The 21624-nt window shown below is 43.7% G+C and overlaps 1 protein-coding gene across 1 annotated transcript in view; it reads right to left on the bottom strand.

Moving 5' to 3' along the window:
- Positions 1–21624, bottom strand: part of SLC9A9 (solute carrier family 9 member A9) — a 416256-nt gene that overhangs the window by 80972 nt on the left and 313660 nt on the right. Inside the window, exon 14 of the mRNA XM_019532963.1 lies at positions 16751–16830. Within this exon, the coding sequence (XP_019388508.1) occupies positions 16751–16830 (80 nt within the window). The remainder of the gene's footprint in view (positions 1–16750; positions 16831–21624) is intronic.

Here is a 21624-nt window from a genome sequence, read left to right as displayed (position 1 = left end):
CAACTACAAGGTTGTTATGAAACTGCAAACAGGAAGAAAAGAATCTTGCAGTTGTGGTTGGGAAAGGAAGCATGTACAAGTTAATCTCTGTGTTCAGCTGTGGTCCTTGCTATAAGACAGTTTAAGCACACTTAATGCTTCACAAACTGAAGATACTCGAGATCATGAGAACCATTAGGGTAAATAAAAATGTTGATTAGTGGATCATGTGCTTTATACTACTTACTGGGGGCCAAAACATATCTTAACATGCCAATATGCAACTCCCACAACCCCCCCCCAAAACAAAACAAAACAAAACAAAACAATGGGCATTCTGCACAAGGAACTGAAATAAAATGTGGTCCCACGTCTCTCAAGGAAGACAGAAAGTCTTCTTAAACACCTTGCTGAATGTGCTCTGTAAATCTCTTTTTAGAGGAGCACTCCCTTTTTCCTAAGAAAACAATAATAATGACCCAATTGTCTTTTTGTGCCCATCTCATGCCTGCAGTGCTTATTTCTTACTTTGTACACTGATTTCATGAAATCTAATAACATTTTCCCCACACATTCCTTTATTTATTCCTTCAAAGGCAGCAGCACTGCATATTACTATGACTACTTTAGTGAGGTCAAGAAATTAATTGTAAGGCTTTGCTACCAGCAATGTAAGAGTCCTTTAGCCAGCAATATCTACAGTGAGAATTACTTTATTATTATATGAAATAATACAAAAATTAAGTAATAAAATTAGAGGTAGAAGAAAAGTGTATTAGATCTAGTGCCTTTCCTTGCCAATGCTGGGTTGTTCCTTACAGCATATTTCCTAATATTTTATCCAGTCTAATTTTAAATGTACAAAAAGACCCTTCCACATGTTACTAAATCTTACTGTCACAAATGACAGATAATAAATCTGAAATTGTATTTTTTAATATCATCTCTTTACTTTTAGTTATATCCTTTTGAATCAACTTAGTATCTCTTCCTCTGTGCGTTCCTTCCTTCATCTCGTCTCTGTGTTAGAGCCTTCATATTTTTTTCTAACTGTTTCTGTTACCATACCTCACTTGAGTGGTATTCGAGAATCAGAACCCAATTTTTTTGTGCTGTACAAACAGAAAGCACATAATTACTGCCCCAGAGAGCCTACAGGCTAAGTTCTCCATGAGTTGCCATGAAATCATTCAGATATGGCACTTTTAGTCTCTGCTTTTAAATGAATTGTTACAGTGCATTCATATTTTTATTGCTTTGTCATTAATTTTTTCCACATTTTCAATATCTTTTTGTTAATGAAGAACCACAATTCCTTTTGATTTAAACAATGTTATACTTAATTTTTGCTAAAGGTGATCTTTTTAAATGTACGCAGCCTCCTTAATTATTTTTTATATTAATTATTTTTCTTGTTTAGCTCCCAAGGATCAGCAGCTAATCTGATGTCTCCCTATTAGGCTTTGTTCATACTAAACATAAGGAAGTTTTTCAAACTGCTAAAGTTTCATGATTTAATTAAGAGTTGTGAGTGACACCATAGGATAAAAAGTATTTTGTAGTTGAGGAGAATGAGGAATAACTAGAATCTCTCATGAAAGCTCATTCTTGTGAGATTTCCATTTTGAAATTATTTACTAAGAAGGTTTTAGACAGATGACATAACTTTTAGATACTCACTGTATTTACTTGAATTCAAGATGAGGTTTTTTTTCCCCAGTCAACATGATTCAATTACCAGTCCAAGGCAGGTGGCAGCTAAACTGTGGCTTTGATCCTGGGCCCAGGACCAAGACTGGAGCTGAGCTGTTGCCTGCCTGGGGCTGGGGTAGTTCCTGGGTCCTGTGGTAGGGGAGAGGGCCCTGAGCAGAGGGAGTGCAGGGAGACCGTGCAGTGTGGGGAGGGACACAAGGGAGAGACCTGTGGTGTGCAACTTGGGGGAGATCATGCAGCCTGTTCTTCCTGCGCTTGCCCAGTATCCTTGCCACTTACCTTCAGCTCTGGCTTCTATGACCCTGGCCCAGCTGGGCCCAGAGCTGCAGACACTGTCTCTGCCTGGCCAAGGCTGGGGCTGGGGCCATTGACTGCCCTAGAGCTGCCACCAAAGGTAAGAAGTCGTGGGCTGCAGGTGATGGAGCGGGGGGGGTGGTGCAGGGGGCAGGTGACAAAAGAGGTAGGCACCAGGGAGTCAGGCAAAGGCATGGCAGGGCAAAGCGGGTAGGTGTCAGGTGGGTCAGGCACAGTCATGGGGGGAGCAGAGGCAGACAGCAGGGAGGGCAGGCACCAGGTAGGGGGTGAGTGGCATGGCATGAAGCACAGTCATGTGGAGGCAGTCAGGGTGGTAAGGGATGGGGGGGCAAGGGGCAGGAGTTTGGACCCTCTCCCCCCACCACTGCTTTCTCCACTGCAGTGCTGGGGTGGGGGAGGTGAATTGCCCAGTAATTAGATTCTATACATGGAAAATTATGAGATTTAAAAAGTAATTTTCCATGTATTGGTTCTCATTAATGGGGGGTTGTATTACATTCAAAATCATCTTGGATTTGGGTAAATATGGTATGTGAATCTTTAACAGTTTTCTTTTACTTGTTTCAATTTTTGGCCTGTGAATAATGCAGAAAAGACTGGTGATGAATGTCATGGGTATCTGATAAGTGTGGATCATTTATGCTACTGATTTTAAATTTCAGCATTTTGTTATACACTGGTCCATACCCAAGTATTATTGATGATATCTAGTTCATCTCCTTTTTCATTGTATTTACCAGTAGGGAATTCATGCTACAATGACAACAGATACTCAGATTCAGAGTAAGGGAAGAAATAATCACATTAAAACATCACAAGTCTCAGTGGGAATGCTAATACCCTTCATGCTCCTTACATATTTATTCAACAAAGAGAGGCTGTGACCCAGCTGTAAGCAGGTTACAATGAAATGGATGAGATAACCCACATCCCCAATCACTTGCAGAAAATGTTAGGTCATGTGCCAAGGCTTACCTGAAAATATCCCTGAATTACCAAAGACTGGAGGAGTTGAGAATAGGTTGTAGACATCTTGGCTGAACAATGTGTTTAATTAGTTCTGGTTTTGTGACCAGATTTTGGAAAGTAAATGGAAAAATGGTTTACATCTGGAAATGGATAGGCCAGGGACTATAGAAAATTTGCCAACTATTATTATGGTGGCAGACACTCAAGTAATATCAGAGATAATCTAATTCATTTCCTTGTTTGTTGTATCTACCAGTAAGGAATTAATCCAAAAATAAAAACAAACACTAACATTTTAAGTTAGAAAAAAAATAATCATATAAAAACCACCACAAGTCTCACTGGGAACATTCATACTCTCCATGTGCCTTATAGATTTATCAGGAAAGAGAAACTGACCCTGGTGTAAGTAAGGTGTAACAGACAGGAAGAGATGATTATTCTAGTAGGCTCTTTTTAGAACATATTCTTGTGTACAATACTGGGAGAAAAAGTTGTTCCTGTCATTCCTCACTTACAAGAAACACATTCTCTTTCCTTCTCCCCTTCTTATTCCTAACAATTTTCAGAGACTGAATAGCTGGAATCATTGGTAGTAGTGAGAACTTCTTTTGCTGCTTCCTTTTTCAGGGTGGAGGCAGAGGACAGGTTACAAAGAAGCTGAGATTTTAAGCTTGTTTTGTTTCAAGCTGAGGAGGCATTTTTCAGTTCCCTGTATAGGTATATGTCACCGAGACAAAGAAGAACATAAGTGTTGGTTTAAACTCAGAAGAGAGAAAATTGCATGGACACTATTAATTTAATTATCCATCTTTGTCTCCTTATGCACACTGCATTGATTTGAATATGCTAATACCGTCATACAGTATGAACACAGAAGTATGCTATTACATTTTTTAGTATGCTTCTCAAGTGATAATTGCAATTGAGCCCACAATCCTACAATCTTCACAATTTTATGTACTCTCTCCTATGTTTTAAATTCTGATTCAGTCTGGCAAACTGAGAACATAGTTAAAACAAATAATATCATCTGAGTATTTAAAAACGATGGTATGGGTTATGTTGGAGAAATGCTTTGTCAATTTAAAGTATATGTCTCCCAGTACAATACTGTGCCTATGAAAATATCTGGATGGAAACCGCTTAGAGAATTGACACGAGAGGAATTTTGTAAATGAGAATCATTCTACTTGCATATTCAATGGAGAATCATTTAAGAATTGTTTATCTCAAGTTTCCTTCTCCTGAATGGAGGGCAAACTAAGGTCACTTATTATGCTGGTTAATTACTAGCCATGTTTATTTATTAGGTTAATTTACAGGATTTCTACAATCTTGCATCCTTAAAGAGGGCCAATAAATGACACCAAATCAGATATACTGATTATTTTTATAGTTAAAAAGAACAAAAAATTTGCATTGGCAATTGCATTAAGCTGGATCATCTCCCTACAAAGAGACTGAACCAAGTCATGGAGACTGAACTGGTTGTTGTTGGTAATTTTTTTTCAGGGAGCCCTACATTATCTTGCCCAAAATCTACTCTTCTGATGTGGTGTTTGTGAAACCCTGATAGAGTTGGCTTCTTCAGCTCCTCAGTATTCAAAGGACTGTTCATCTTTGGCAGTGGGCTACATAACACCTTAAACTACTGGTCATGCTTTCTTGTTCTTCGGGAGTAGGGCCTCTAATATCCAGTTAGGGGGCTAATTCTTCCCAGGTTAGTTGACAGGCAGCCAAGAAGAAGAGTTCAAGAAACTGTCCATTCCAGAGACTGTCTTACAGCAGGTAGATCACATACAAAGGTGAAAATCCTACCAAGAAAAGAGAAGTCTTCTCTCACCCCAAGGAAGATGCATTGTCAAAACTTATCAGCGCACAGCAATGGTGGGGGAAGTAGAAGGAAAAACCTCAACACTGATGGGAACAGGAGTTTTTTTTTTCAACCTCAGCTAGTGTGACTGAGGAGAGGAGAGTCCCTGCTTCATCACATCCTACAAGTTCATTATTTTAAGTAGTTTATAGGAAAGATTGAGGCCCAGTTCCTATTCACCTTAAAGTCTCTGCCACTACTGCTAGCCCACAAAGTATACATCTTGCATCCAGAATGCATCCTGTTTCTTCAGAGATGCACCGTTCTCTCATTCTGTCTCAGTGGTCAGCTAAACAATGCTCCAGAAGGAATAGGAATGCCTTCTGGAAAGGCACAGCTCTCTCGTCCCCTCCTCCAGGCTTTTCATGCTCCTATCACATTTGGATCTATGTCAACCCAACTTACTCATAAGGGTTGAGATCCGGATCATTCAAAGGGTAGCTATCTATTGGAAGCAGCACATTTAATTTACAGATGAAGAATGAGGATGAGGACAACCTTCTGCCCAGTACTGTAGTCTAGTGGTTATGGCATCTTCCAGAAGGGATTTTAGTTTCATCTTCGCTTTCTGGGAAGTGCTTTAGCCACTAGTGTGTAGGCTAGGAAGGGCTGAGTACATCCTCCACTCTTCTCCCCGTGAAGCTGCACCACTAAGTGAAAAAGAAGGAGTCATTAAGACCAGAAGGAGAGCTTGTTCCCAATGCTGTCTATGTATTGAGTCACTGGATAAAATGCATCCTCTGCTGTTTCTTGTCCTAGATTGATTCTAAGCCCCCTGGGGTATGACCAAGCTTTTTGTTGTGTTTTACAGTATCTAGCACAGTGTGTTCCTGGTTCATGGGTAGGGCCCTTACATGCTGCTGTGCTGGTACTACTGCTGGTAATTTTATTGCTAAGTGGTCTGGTACCTTTCAGCTTCAAAAAGGTTTAAGCTATTACCAGCATCCAACTAAGAATTTTAGTAATTAAGTAACTCTTCATTTTCCAACCAGAATGGTGAAAACAGTGGGCAAAAGACATTGCTATAGCAACTTCACATTTCTTTTCAAGCTATCTGTGTCTATTATGGCAGTGACAATATTTCATGAAGGGAAGTTCACCTGAAGATCTTAAGATGATGAAATTCCTTTTCATTGTCATTCCACTCTCCCTTCTTGCCCCCGAAATGTATACCATTGCTTTTGGTAAGAAAAATGAAAAGCCTTTTAACTACTACATAACTACTGTATGACATGTATTTTATTTCATAAGCAGCCATCACTTGTATTTTGCTCACATACAAAGCATAGTAAGAGAAAACAGGGCAACAGAATCTGGGAAATTAAGCAGGATAATCTTTTAAAGTAATTTAAAAATGTTCTTTTGGCTGGTTCATGTTAAGTGAAAGGGCCGTGACATTTCCTTTACACTGAAGGGAATTCATCAGAACAACAATTAATAGTGGCTTTAGTATAAATTAAGGGTGCACCGATAAAGATTTTTTTGCCTGATACTGATGGCTGATTATTAACAAGCCATATTGGCCTATACCGATCTGATTGCCAATATGCAGGCCAACATCTTGGAGAATAGCATCCAGCTGGTAAGTCTGTTGGAAGGGAAGAGGTATAGGGAGGACTGAGCGAGGCCCCTGTAGTGAAGGAGGGAGTGGGGCTGGGACTGCAGCAGGCACTGTCCCGCCTGTCAGGGAGGGGTGCTGGACAGAACCATGAGTAGCTTGTCTGGCACGTGTGGGGTGGGTGGGGTGTGTGGCTCCCACTACTGCGTGCATGCCTGGGAAAGGCACGGGAGCATGTGCCCCCAAAATCAGTGCATGGGGTGAGAGTGGGCTTCCACTGTGGTTTGGGGCCAGGGGCAGCGCCAGGCTCTTTCTGGTTCGGGGGGGTTGTGCCAGGGTTGCAATTAGGGCAGGTGGTGGTGCTGGGAGGAGGTTATAGGGAGCCAATGCCCCCTTCCCAGCACCACCACCGCCTGGCCCAAGCACAGCCCCAGGCCAGGCTCCCTGTGCTGGGAAAAGCCTGGTGCCACCCCTGGCCCCAGTCCACAGCAGCAGCCTGCCTTTTCCCCCCATACAGATCCTGGGGGCACATGACCCTATGCTTTCCCTGGGGGTGCACAAGTGGTGGGAGCTGCCCCGCCTCTCCGTGTCCCCCAGATGAGCCGCTTGTGGCTCCATCCCATGCCCTGCCCCAGCTTGGCAGCACCTGCCCCAGCCCCACTCCATCCCTCACTGCAGGGGCCTCAATCTGCCCTCCTATGCCCCTTCCCTCCCCCTGTCCCTTCTCCCCTCAACCTACTTACCAGCCAGACACTGCTCTCCAAGCTGTCGGGCTGGCCGCATGTATGCAGTGGTTGCATGCATGCATGCAGCATTCAGCAGCAACATAATTGGTCACATCAGCCAAAAAAAGCTGATTGCTAATAATGTTAATTTTCCTTTTATTGGTGCTGATACGCTATGGACCAATGTATGAACCAAAGTTGATCTGCTCAGTTCCAGAGTCCTGTTTCTGTTTCTGAACACTGTTTTATTTCTTTAGCCTAACAAGGCATGCACCCCTTGAGTTTAGTGGAAATCTATGAAAGGGCAGAGGCAATGTTCCTCCACCTTCTCCCTTCAAAGTAGTTTGTCTCAGGAGGATCAAATGGAATGCACTTGGACCACATCTGCAAAATGTATTCATGTGCCTAGCTTCTATTAGGCACTTGAATACCTTTTAAAAATATACCATTAGGGCTTTGAGGGTACTATTACATATGCTCCAGAGTTGGCGCTTTAATTAGAATGGCTTGAAGAGCCGCTCTAATTAAAATGCCACTGTGTCTTATGTATCAGTGTCTGTGTGCTTAAAAATGGTGATGATGGTGCTTGAACTAAAGCTCATTGCTTTAGTACAAGTGCCCCTGCTGCCATTTTTAAGCACGGGGATGCTGATATACAAGACACAGGAGGCTGCTGGAATCTGCCAATTGCTATGCTCCAGGGGCTAAGTACAGACGGTCAAAAATCCTGAGTTTGAATTGATTCAATCTTTGCAGGATAGTCTAACCTGTGTAGACTGAACCAAGAAGCAAGTGAATAGATATTAACTTTTGATTCTAGAAATGCAGTAACATTCCTGAAGTGGTGCAGGCTAGAAGCTGGGGGGCACTAGAGCAAGCCTTCCCCTCCCTTCTGCAGTGGCTGGAAGCCTGGAGGGAAGCTGAGCTGGGGGAGGGGGATGGTGTGTGGCCAGGCCCCGGCAGGCCGAGTATGATTGGGGGTGGGGGTTTAAACCCCAACCCTGGCCTGCACAATCCCCAGCCAGAGTGTGCTTGGAGGAGGAAGAGGGCAGCAGCCCTTGCCAGGAACCCCCGGTCTCCCCACCCCTGCTCACCGCAGGAATATTGGAGTTCTCCCTTTCCTGGGTGGGTACTACTGAATTTGCTTGGATTGAGAGCCTTTATTGTGCACAGCACTTGGAAATTTTGTTGAACACTGGACTTAGAAATTGGAGGCTGCTTGAACTTAGAGCTGCTGAGGATTGTGAAATTTGTTCCAGGAGCATGGAAGCTCAGTCATTTAAATTTGCCAAACTGGTTTCGCGAAGGAGGAAGGACAGATTAAGTTGGAATTCAGGAGCTTTTCCCCTTTTTTGGACTGACTTGATATGGCAGGCTTGGTGAACAAATTGCTATTGGAACTAGAAAAGTGGGTGATACGAAAAACAGCTACAGGTTTTTGGAGTAAGGATATATTCTGTGGACCAGATACATTTGTACAATTTTGTGACCAGTGGTCCTCTCTGGGCATAAACCCTAGGTGAATAAAAAGACAAGGTAACGAATCACTCTGGAAGGATTACTATGGACATGAAAAGCTTTAAGTAAAGAGACACAACAAAAGGAACAGCTGTTAAAGACAATGAAAGAAGAATTCAAGAACCTGCAGCACCACACACTCTCCTGCCCCCATGCTCCTGCCACTCAAGCAGTAACCCAGGATGGGGGGCTGGGATGTCTGGCAAAGGCTGCTGTCCCTCTGCCAGGCAGACCCCAGCTGGGGTCCCGTGGCTACTGGCTGGAACAGAATTTGCTATGCCCACCCCCTTTTCAGCCAGCTAGACCAGTGATAGTGGTCTGATGAGGGAGAAGAGAGTTGGGGCCAACCCTGCTCTACTGGAGCATACAGCCCAGCCCAGCCAAGGGCTACAAAGCATCCTGGAATGCTGGGGGACTGTGAGTTACCTTAAACCAGGCAGGGGTGTGGGATAGAAGTTCCATAAACCAGTTTGACCTAAATCAGTTAAGTCTGATACTGCATTCAAATAGATTTATCTTAAACCACTTTTAGCCATTTTGAAAGTGGTTTATGTGCACTGAACTTCTGTTCTGTTACAGGTTTAAACTGGTTTCTGATCACTTAAATCAGTCTATGTGTAACTTCTGTCCCAAGCCCAGCAGACTTGATTAATTGAGTCTGCTCCGACACTCTGGAATTTCAACGCATTGGAGCAGTCTCCGTGCTCATAGATAGGAGCCCTGAGTGGCCCAAAAGGAAGAATTGGGCCTGTAGTTAGAACACTGCAAAGACCAGAATTCTTTACTTGCCACAACTCAGGCCTTTTGATATGTTTTTAAAAATCTTTTTCTTTCTCAGAGGCTGTCTCCTGTCCATATCATTAAAGATAAGAATAGCGCATGCTTGGCAGTCCATTTTCTAGGTTGAGGGTGTGTATAAAAGTTACATTTTTCAGCAATGAAGTCTCCAAAAGCTTTCTGTAGTCACAACACAACTAATGTTCAGTAGGCTGCTGGAGGACCCCTGCCTACTGGCCTGGGAATGAAGGCTCTGATCCCCTCTCCCCTGCCACCCAACAGTTCAATGGTGCTCTAACCCATGGCACTTCGTGTAAAGCACCATAGTTAGAGTGCCTCCCCAAAAAGCTGCCTGAACTTCTGTATTACTCTGAGAGTACCACATTGAGATCCCACCCTCTTGTTAGGAAACAATCAGTTCCAGCTATGGGCTGGGCCTCAGACCAAACCCATAACAAACTTATCACTAGGTAATAAAAAGAAACATACTGTTCATTCCTTGCCTTTGTTCTTCCTTTTCCTTCATTCCATTATTGCTACTGTGGTCTTGCTGTATCTTGTCCTCTGCTTTGCTATACTGTTCCTCAGTCTAACTTTCAATGTGCTTTGTTGTACAGAGATCTCTTCCATTAAAAGCACATAGAATGAGCACGGCAAGCTCTGTCATAAATATGATTTTTTTAATTCAAATATGTTTTCCTACATTTCCTTTCTTCTGTTCCTACCACTTCACCATTGGTTTGCTTAATCTATCCCAAATTTACCTTATCCCCTCATTGTGCCCTGTCTTCCTGCAGAGGAGATGCCAGAGAATAGGTGGTAAGGCCCCTTGTGGTCACACACAGGGCAAAATGATCCAAGAGGTGTAAATGATAATTATGGGCTCCTATAGACATGCAGGGAGATGGCTCTGACATGCTTGAAATCCAGCATGTCAGAGCAGACTCAATTAATTGAGTCTTCTGGAGCATAGAAATAAATGCACTCCAGAAGACACTAGCATCACATGCATCGGTGTCCCCATGCCAAAAAATGGTGATGGGACGCTTTGAACTAACGCTTGTTCGATCAACTTTAGTTCAAAGTGCACCACCACCATTTTTCAGTGTGTGGGATGCTGATACATGTGGCACTCTGGTGGTTTTAATTAACACAGCTTGCTAATTAAAGCGCCCCATGCACCTCCTGAAGCATGTGTTAAAATGCCCTATGTGAGCACAAGAAGACTGAGGGAAACGTTAGTGGATGAAAAGCCTGCTACAAAACTGTGTCCAACCCAAATGGGTTGGTTGAACTTAAACCCCCAGGTTAGTAGAAAAAACAAGTGATAAAAGTTGTTTTTAAGACACCTGTCCAAAGTGTTAATATTTGTTTTCATTTTTAAGGCTAAACTGCAACTTGAACTATACATCTACATAGCTGAGTAGCAATCCCCTTTCACTTCTATGCAGGCTATCCATATCTTAAGATTGTGCAGGCAGAAATAAATGCACACAGTATGCTCTAAAGAGGATATATGCAAGCAAAGGGATGAAGAGGTGTAGGAATAAGTGGAGCTTTTACTCTTCAGTCCTACTTGCCAGTCAATTCAATAGTATATTTAGAGGATGTGACCTGGTTTCCTGTCAGGAGCAGACTGGACTGTTATCACCTTTGAGCAGACAGACTAGAGAGGAATTTTTTTCTTTTGTGAACCACATTCCTCTGTTCTTAGTTTGGACTCTGCCTATGTATACTAGGTGGCACAAAATATAAAAAATGACCCCCTTTCTTATAGAATCAGAAACACTGTTTATGCATGTATGTATTAATTACAGCTTGCTATATTAGATGCAAATGAATTAACTGCCCTTGAAGGAAATTAAAAGGGTAACAGCATATCAGATATATAATGTCACAGATTCTTCAATCCTACTATCTTAAACACATTTTTGAAATATTTAATGCTTTTTTCCCTACTGTTCCTCCCCATCAGCCCTTTCTATTACATTACAGGTTTGAATTCTCACACGCTAGGCTGTAAGATATTAATGCAGAGATGAACTCACTGACATTTAGCCACATCAAAATATCAAATGTTTTATCATGTTCTGTACCTACTTGCAGCATGGAGGCAAAAAAAACAACAACCCAAAAAACCTTTAGAAACTGAATCTTTAGAAACTGAAATTATTCCTCTGATATTAATCTTAGTATTAGGATAAGATGCATATTTTTTATGTATCTAGGGTGTTATTGAAAGATATTTGACATAAATGAAAAGACTGCTATTGATTCCATTTGGCTTTGGATCAGCCCATATTTCTTGTTTTTAGAAACAACATTGTAAATTCAGGCTCCAAGTCAATTTCAGGCTTTCTTTACATTTTCACTGTAATGTTGTGTATTACTATTGTCTAGAAACACTTAAGTAAGTGGAAATCATGCAGAATCGCAGCAAGAAGCACAACACCCTTGTGATTGCTGCAATTATGCTTCCCTTTCCCCCATGAAATAAACAGACATAAGGGATATTATTACCAGAAGAGTGGGTAGATGTGTGTTAATGCCTCAGAGCAAGTATCAGGCTATAGAAATGTCACAGGCATGGACTCATTCTATATGTATAACCAGGCAGAAGATTACATTTCACTATCTTTTCTTTAAAGACTTTATCACAATTCATTGTGTAGTCCTATACTAGGTATAAATACCATCCTACATGACAATTGTATTAATTTTTTCTTTTACATTCATCAGCACAACTCTATAACATTGCTAAGAGAAGGACATAGACACTGAAGAAAAGTTTGGGAAGATAATTTTTCTCTTTCGGAGGAACAGGAACATCTTTCAGAAACAGAATAGTGACCCACAGTAGAAATGTTCAGAACTGTCAGTCTAGGCATTAAATGGGTGAAACTGTTACATTCTGCAGGGATTTGAATGCAAGTATTCACTATAAAAAGATGTAAAAATTATATTTTAATTAAAATACATTTGTAGGATAATGGGATGGCTACAGTCTTTGAGAAGGATAACACTGCAAAAAGTTTATTACCAGAATATAGGAGATTACCATTTAAGGTAAATGTTTTCTTTCATTTTCAGAATCTCTTAAAAAGAACTTAGAAAGTAAAACAGTTTTTCACCCTCCACCCCCAAACCTTACAGAGCAAACTTTCTAAACTGAATGTGAACAAAAAGTTAATGTTCTGAATTCAAGAACTACATCTGTTTTCCCTTTCGTATTTCTATATCAGGTAGGATACCTCCAAAAAGATAACAGTAGGGGAGCTTACCCTGCCAGCTTCATAGCAACCAGGATCATTGAGTCAATTATTTCCTAGCCTCTCTCATCATTTAAACAAAACAAACTGATTCTTTCCAATATTTCCTTTTATTTTTCACTAATTTTTGTCCTGGGTTCTCTACATGTTGCATTTTCCATAACCCTTTCATGTCTGTTGCTCTGTCTTCTGCCTTTTTCACATTTGTTTTCCCTTTCTTCTCCTTCAGTCTCTACTCTCCAGCTTTCCTATTATTAGATGTTTCTACCTCAAATTTGTTTTCTTTTCCTTCTTTCATGAAACTCTTTTTTCTTCACTTCCCATTCCTGTCCCCAGTCTCTCTCAAATATTTTTCTTTTCTAGCCTTTTCTTTCCTCCCTACTGTTCTGTAGTGTTTTATACTCTGGCTAGGGACAGACATTCAAAAAGCCTGAGCCTGAATTGATTCAATCTTTGTATGTTAGTTTAACTTGGCTAGGTTAAATCAGTTTTATAACCAGACAGACATCCCAGAAATGCAAGCACGTGCCTGCAGTGGCTCAGGCTAGAAGCTGGGGGGCACTACAGCAGCCCCCTCCCCTTCCCTTCTACAAGGCTGAGCTGAGGGGGACATGGCCAGGCCCTCATCAATCACAGGACACTGTGATTAGGGAGGGGTCCCTCCCTTGATAACAGAGCATTGATCAGCTCTGTTATCAGCATTTAACACCTCATCAGGAAACAAAGCCTCATTCATTACAAGCTGTCCCAGGGGGGACACAAATGGAGGTCCTGGGAACCCCTCTCATGGCAAGAGCCAAGGCTAGGGTAAGCCCCCAGAAAAAGAAAACTAAAAGCCCTAAGGAGGGGGCTTACTTACCTCTGACACGAAAAGACGCGCTGCGCTGAGAAGAGCTGCCAGCATGGTTCATCAACCGCTTTTATTTTAGGCTGGGAGCAACGCTGGCAGATGCCATCACCAAAAACCACTGCCCGGTGGATTTAAAAGAAGGGTAACAAGGGGGGGCAGCAGCTAAACCCAGGATAGGGTGCGACACTGCTCCCTGGGCTCCAAGATCATCAAAGAAGGAGATTGGCAGGAGTCTGGACAGGGGCCCACCAGAAGGGTCCCGGCCCTCTTAAAAGGGTAAACACCCGGCTCGGCAGGACAGCTGGGCCAAAGAGGACAGTGTCGAGGGATCCTGATGGCCATAGATGCTGGAATTGTGAGTGGGGTGGGCTGTCACCCGAACCCCAACTGTTCCTTTCTTTTCTACCTTTTCTTTCTTTTCTTTGTTCACATTGGTATCTTGAAGGGCAAGCAGAGCCCAAACCGGGGAAGCATCCCCAATTGACCCAAAGGGTCAAGAGGAACAGAAGCAGCCTCAGTGAACCCAAAGTCTCAGAGGTAGGGTCAAGGTGGAGGTTGAGGCAAGACCGGTCCCACACCCCGTAGACATCCGGGGCAAAGAAAGACATGGAGAGACGGGCAGGGGAGGACAAGAATAGGAGGGAACACCAAAGAGGCAAGCCAGCAACCCATCACCTTGTTGTTCTGAAGGCTGATGTGTGGCTGGGGTGTAGGGGAGGTGGAGCCCCAAGAACACCCGTAAGGGGCAGCACCCAGTTTGCAAGTTTCTGTGAGGGGGAGGCTCGCTACTGGACAGAATATCAAGTCATGGCAGGAAAGTGCTGGGACCTCCCTCAGGGTCAAATGCAGCCCAACACCCAAGTCTTGAGGACATGCCCGAAGGCCTAAACTGGATGTGCACTCCAAGGCCTCTAGAGAGCACCTATACCAAACCAGGCAGGTGCACAAGCTCTTCTTAAACAGCTTTTTCCAAAGGAAGGAATGCAGCGAAATTACCATCTGAGCTGTGGATTACCTCCAAAAAGCCCTAAGCAGACACTGTCCTATTTGCCTTATACAGCATTAGCTAGCATACCACATGCTGGCTACAGTCTGTGCTGTGGGAGAGAGAAAAAAGGGATCCCTGATTTAGCAGCAAGTGGTCAGAGCAGTGGGCTGGGGGCATGGGGAAGCTAGCAGACCCTGGTGTGACTGTAAGTCTGCTGGAGCTCCAGTCAGGGAGCAGAGGGGAGGGGCCACCTCTGCTGTGGAGCAGACAGTCCTGCCCAGCCCAGCCCAAAGAGCATGCTGGGATGCTGGGGGTATCTGTTTTAGCTTAAACCAGCAAAGGGTTTGGGACAGACATTGTATAAACTGGTTTGACCCAAATCAGCTAAGTCTGATACTACATTCAACCAAGTTTATCTCAAACTAGTTTCAGCCATTTTCAAACTGGCTTATGTGCACTGAATCTCTGTTCTGTTACAGGTTTAAAACAGTTTCTAATCACTTAAACTAGTTTATGTGTAATGTCCATCCCTAGCCTTTAAAACATCTCACAGCTACAAACTTGGCCACTTTTGAAAAAGTGGAATCAGCGCGTCTCTAAAACCAGCTATAATGGCACTCATCAGTAAAGTTCTTCTGCTTTTCACTGCATTCATGTACAATTTTCAACTGTTCTTGTAAAGAAAAAACATATCTTAGTAAAATGTTTTAATTCTAACTACTTTTTGGCCCTTCAAACTATTTTGATAAATTAGTAGAAGCAATGTTTTTATATTTTTAAAGCCAAAATTATGTTGTCTTTGCTGGAAGTCTTACTGAGGGATAACTTTGTTGGAATTTTAATAAGTTATTGCTTTACCTAAGAGGAGCATAACACGATCTCATCCTAGCTCACCTTTGTTCATAGCAGAAATACATATAGCAGTTCAAATACCATGAGTGTTGATTTAAGCTCAAATATGAAGGCAGGATGATGGAAAAAAGGAGCTGTATTGGGACCATATTAGTAAAGTTTCGGGGCTGGTGTATTTAGTATGTGAGCCTTGGAATCCTGTTCTCTTCAATGGATTAGGTCCTTAGTGCTCTCCCCACAACATTTAATATCCAATTCTTAGTTGACTTTCATGCTGATGTATCAGTGGCACCCACACAACAGCACTTATACCTACCTTTTTCAATCATGTTTAATAGAACTGTGACAACAGAGGGTGCACAGAAGCAGGTGTTCCTTGTCCTGCCTTACCAGCTAGAATGGGGGTATGGTGGAACCGTACTGCTTCAGCAGGACTATCGGTCACCATTGTTTCTCATTGGACCCTTATGGCCACTGGAAGGCCCCATGGTACACAGAACATGTACCCTTGTTTGCCTGATCAGGTAATGGGGGCTTGGTCTCTTCTGTGCACTCTTTTAGGCAGCTACTTCACCAAGCTGTGCAAACAGACTGCATAGAATGGTGATTGTGGCTGAACTCTATATGTGGTAGGCTTTATGCACCTTCCCGTGCTATAGATCAATGTTTCCCAACCAGTGTGCCATGCAGGTGTGCTGGGGAACCTTGGGGGGCGTGGCTTCCAGCAGGGCGTGGCTACAGCCAGTGCTGCTGCTGCCACCCCACACTGCCACCGTGCCCTGTCTGGACCCACGCTGTAACCCTCCCACCCCCGGTTCCGCATTCAGCCTCTCACCATCTCCCCTCCCCCCCACTCTGCATTTGGCCGGTGTTGCGTGGGGTGGAAAAGACTGTGTAAGTGTGCTGTGGGGCAGAAAACATTGGGAAATGCTGCTATAGATGGCCTGCATGTGGTTTAGTTATAAGTAAGCTTTACACAGCCTCAGGCCCTTGCCCTTCCTGAAAGTGACTTCACTCCCAAGTATGAATAAAATAATATTGCAAGTGGTTTGCTCCTGCCAGAGTTTTGTCTTGGAATTAGAATTTTTTTTAATACACTGACTAAAAACTTTGATCTAGGCAGGTGCTCCCAGTTCAATCTCATTCCCTACCGATTCATTTAGGAAAATGCTACAACTCTGCTTTCCTATTATTGGGCTGTCTTTGAACTTCTTTCATTATTTTCTCCCCATAAAAAAGTCTGTACTTTCTTTAAAAACATGAATATGTAAAATTAGAATGATAATATTTAGACTCCAGCATTTTCAAGGTTCTCCTTGTAATACAACCATTGCCTATGATTTACAGGAATGAAAGGGTACTTGTGATCAAATCCATACCATATTCTGAACAGCCATGCACTCTCAGCCTTGGTTGTGTTTTTATCCATGTTAGAAGCTCTCTGAAAAACAAACACATAAAATGGAGAGCAGTTTTGAAACACAAAGAAAACAAAATGTCAATACTAAAAACACGTCAGTCCAGACTATACTTCAATTTTAATTAAGAAAAGAAACCCAAACAAAACCCAGCACAAACACAACACACACTTTGTAGCCCAGGAATTTTCATGTTTGTTTGTAAATCTGTTCATGAGCAAATTACATCATATAGCACATTTCTCCTTGCTGTGCTGGTACTTTGGTGGAATAATTCAGCATTTACTTTTATTAATAATTCCAATTTTATTAAGCAGCTAAGAAGCACTGCATTCGAAGATCAATAAAAGTGATATTTCTGTTAAGTTGTTGCAGTGGGATTAATACAGTTTGCTTCTGTCAAGTTCAGATGGTATTTATGTCTTACCAAATGCCATTCCTAAAGGGATCATAATATTCCAATAATTATACCATGAGTTTTCTTTCTTTTTTTTCCTCTGTTGTAATAGGAAAACAACAGCTCTAGGAATCTGGGACAGTTTTCAGTACCTTCCTGGACCAATTACAAATACTGGTCTCCATCCTGCAAGCTGATTTTAGTAGGTTTCTACATGTAAACACAGGTTTTCAACCTAGAGAAAAGCTTGCAAAATCATACAAAGAGTCTAGCATATTGTAGACAACATTCTTATATAATAGAATGGCTAACAGGCTATGATCTAGGCACAATACAATTAAAAGCATGAGGATTAACATCAGGATGGAAATAGAAATGGGAATGCACATTCCCAACAGCATATCATTACAGTTATGCTACTTTTGGCTTTAAGTTTTAATTATGTATTTTTTTTAAAAGAGTTCATTCTGATATTGTCCATGGAATGGAAACATTTTCTTTATGTATTATTCAACCCGATTCATCTAATTATTTCTCTACTTTGACCTGATACATTCATTATGAAGCAAGTAATGCTGAAGATCATAGTGTAGGCTCAGTCTATCACTTTAAGGGTCTGTGAGAATATTTCAGTTGCTTTCATTGAGGTTTGTATAAGGCCCAATACTAGCAAAACTCCACTGTGATCAGTGGTGGTTTTCTGGATAAAAGAATTGCAGAAGTAACCTATCACTGTAGCACAGAGTCCAGGTTTTATTCAGGACAGCTGATTTATCACCTGCTGAGTTGAGTGTTCTTGTATGGTGCCTAAGAACTAACCAAGAATAGCTGGTGCTAGTGAGTAGTACCAAAAGATGAATAGTAGACGATCCAGTAATCTCTGAAAAGTCTAAATTAGGGAGTTGTAATGTATGGTCTGCAGGTAGGATCCAGGCCATGAAGCCACCTGATCTAGCCCATGAAAGTTGGGGGTTTTCTTTTTTGTGGTGAGTGGGCTCCAGCAGCATTTGATGGTGGGGGCTTTTCCTAGACCACAGCAGAGAGAAGCAGCAGTGACAGGAACTTCTCCTATACTGCTGCCATAGCAGCCTAAAAAAGTTGCTGATCACTGGTCTAAATCAATAAAACAGAGGGTAAAAAAAGGAAAAAAAAACAATTGAAGAACATCATGTCAGTTCCAAAATGTTTTCACGGGTTTAATTAAAAGGGATAAAATAAATGCTGCTCCTCCCAACTGGAGTCTGGATAGTTTTCCTGTATGGCTGCAGTGATTGTGTGGAGTCTGGGTGCAAGGGAAACACCACCAGGGACTCAAAGGCTAGGGACAGACATTCAAAAAGCCTGAGTCTGAATTGATTCAATCTTTGCAGGTTAGTCTAACCTGGCTAGGCTCAAGCAGTTTGTAACTGGGCAGACATTCTCTCTGTACTCAGGAAATTCAGGCACATGCCTGCAGTGGTCAGGCTAGAAGCTGGTGGACACTAGAGTAGCCCTCCCTTCCCTTCCAGAATGCTGATCTGAGGTAGGGTGTAGCCAAGCCCCAGCAGGACACTCCGATTAGGGAGCAGTGTAAACCCCCACCCTGCCTGCACCATCCCAGGCTTTTCCCCACTGGCTGCTCAAGGGTGCAGGAGTGTTGCTAGCCCCAAGCCCCCTGCTAGCATTCTATGGCAAGTGGATGTGTGCAGTACATACATCTATTGGTGATAAGGAACTTTTCAATCTCCCTCCCTGCTTCTTTATACTGTCTGTAACAAACTAACAGATGAGCAAGCCAGCAGGGAACTGATAACAGTGTTTATCACCTCATCAGCAAAACAATAGCTTCTCTCCATTAGTTCAAACTCTTCTTAAACAGCTGACCAGCTAACTTGTTGATTAGCTCCCAAAAGCCCTAAGCGGTCGCTGTTCTGTCTGCCTGTCCCAGTGAAATTGGAGACACACACAGACACCTGTCAGCATTAGCTAGCAGGGCTGTCTAAAATGGCTATGTTTCAATTCAATTTCAGATTCAGCCATTTCAGAGGACAGTGATTAGGTTCAATGTTTTGGATCACTGTCCTGTTTCATTTCAGCTGAATCTCCTCTGCATTTGTTTTGAATGGGCTGCAAGGGAAGCTTTGCATAGCTTTACCTAGCCAGACGGGGTTGGGGCTGTGGGCTTGGGGCCCCAGTGGGGAGCAGGAAGGGGCCATGAGTGGCTTGTCTGGCGGGGGAGGGCCGCTGCCCTCTGTGCAGGTAAGGAAACCCCCATGTGGTTCTCTGATCCCCGTCATGCTGGGTCTCAGGGCAGGGAAGCAGCACAGAGCAGTGAGCAAGCCTGCTGGTCCCTGAAGCATGACTCAGCCCTGCAGGGAGCAGAGATCCACATCAGGGGTCTCCTTGCTGCTGTTGCCTAGGACCTCTGCTCCCTGTGGAGTCAGGTCATGTGGCATGGACCAGCACTGCCCTGCCATGTGACCTGGCTCTGTAGGAAGCAGAGATCCATGCTGGGGTCTCCTAAGTCACGCAGCAGGCCTGCAGCGTACAGCTTTTTCCCTGCAAGCCCGACTCTGAGATGCTGACATTTCTGAAACAGTTCCAAAACTTTTCAGATGCCTCATTTCATTTTGGAGATGTTTCTGAGCCTTCCATGTCAATTTGGATTTGGCGTTTCAGGTGCTGAAATGGCCTGAAACACCTCTGAAACAAAATGGCTGCTGAAATTCTGCATAGCCCTATTAGCTAGCATACCACATGGCTAGGGTCCATGCTGTAGGAGATGGGGTGGAGGTGGAATCCCTGCTTCAGCAGTGAGGGGGAGGTGGGACAAGGAAAGCCAGGCAGACCCTGCTCTGCCTGCAGTCTCTGCTGGAGCGTCAACCAGGGAGCAGAGGGGCAGGGCCAGCTCTGCTGTGGAGCAGAGAGCTCCACCTAGCCCAGAGAGCACACCAGGATGCTTGGGGAGTCTGGTTTATTTTAAACCGGCAAGAGGTCTGGGACAGGCATTGCATAAACTGGTTTGAGCCAAATCGGTTAAGTCTGATACTACATTCAACCAGGATTATCTCAAACTAGTTACAGCAATTTTCAAACTTGTTTATGTGTACTGAACATCTGTTGCCAGTTTAAACCAGTTTCTGATCACTTAAACCAGTTTATGTGTAATGTCTGTCCCTAGCCAAAGGATTTCACTTATATCTTTGTTTTATGCTATGTGATCTCTTTGGGGTAGGATGGGTTTTAGGGACAATGATGATCCAGGGAGTTCACAGAACTATGCTTCTTGCAAGAATAATATTGTCAAGGGAACAGGGCTTTTTTTGGGAAAAAGTCTTTTATGGTTCCTCATTCATCCTGTAGGTGCGGCTACTGGGGAGAAGGACCAGTGAGACCAAACAAAAAATAAAAAGAGAGAGCGACTCCCTGAGCAACAAGGGAGCAAGTGACCGGGGCAGTGAACAGGGAAGTTTTGCAAGGAGTTTGTAAGAGGAGAGGGGGAAGAGGAAGAGGAGCGAGGCACCATATCCTGGTAAGGGCTGCCTGTGTGTTTGGCTTCCTGAGTATCTGTTTGGTGGGCTGTGTATTTGGGCATGTGCTCTGAGCAGCTGGGATTGCTGCAAGGGGGCAGAGCCAGTCCAGGGCCAGGAGAGCATAAAAGCATACTCCCTGAGTGACCAGAGGCAACAAACAGGGCAGTTTGCAAGCCAGTTCACAAGTCAATTTGTCACTCCCCTCTTTGAAGGGGACCCCTTGAGGTAAGCTCTTTCTTAATTAAGAGTAATTAATCTACATATATTTAGTGTAAGTAGCTAAAACTCAGCAGTTAGACCAGGGGTGGGCAAAATACAGCCTGTGAGGCCATTCTATCAGGCCTGCAGGGCCCCTAAAAATTTTTAGAAAATTAAAATTGATCTGTCCTTGGTTCCTGCCAAAGATGACAGGAACCAAGGGCAGTATGACCCAGGGGTAGCCCTGGAGAGCTCCTGCAACAGCAGGGCCCGTCCGGCCCTGGTCCCTGAACTGGGAACCCCAGCAGGGGCTTCTGGCCTGGAATCACGTAGCTGGATTGGTGCCAGGAGGGAGGGGGAAGGGCAGGGAACGAGTTGGTGCTGATCTTGGAGGAAAAGCGGCCCCTCCTCCGCCCCATGTCCAGAGCTCCCTGCTGCAGCTGTTCGCAGCCCAAGTGGGGCTGTCCTGAGCAGGCACAGGCAGCCCCATGGGGCTGCGAGCAGCTGCAGCGTGGGGCCCCAGCCCTGGGGTGGGGGGAGGGGCCATTTTTCTCTGTGATCAGCACCAGCTTGTAATCCACCCTGCTGCCAGCCTGAGCCCTAAACCGGCTCCAGGCTCTCCTGTTGCGGCTGCACACAGTGGCAGCAGCTGTGGCCCCTCCAGTTGCCAAGCTGGAAAGTGTTTGCTGCTGCTGCCCAGTGTGCAAGCT

Source organism: Crocodylus porosus, unplaced genomic scaffold (genome assembly GCF_001723895.1).
Source record: "Crocodylus porosus isolate Cpor-Errol unplaced genomic scaffold, CroPor_comp1, whole genome shotgun sequence".
Taxonomy (NCBI): Eukaryota; Metazoa; Chordata; order Crocodylia; family Crocodylidae; genus Crocodylus; species Crocodylus porosus.
Note: the sequence above shows the minus strand (reverse complement) of the source record. Positions and strands in the feature narration are given on the sequence as shown.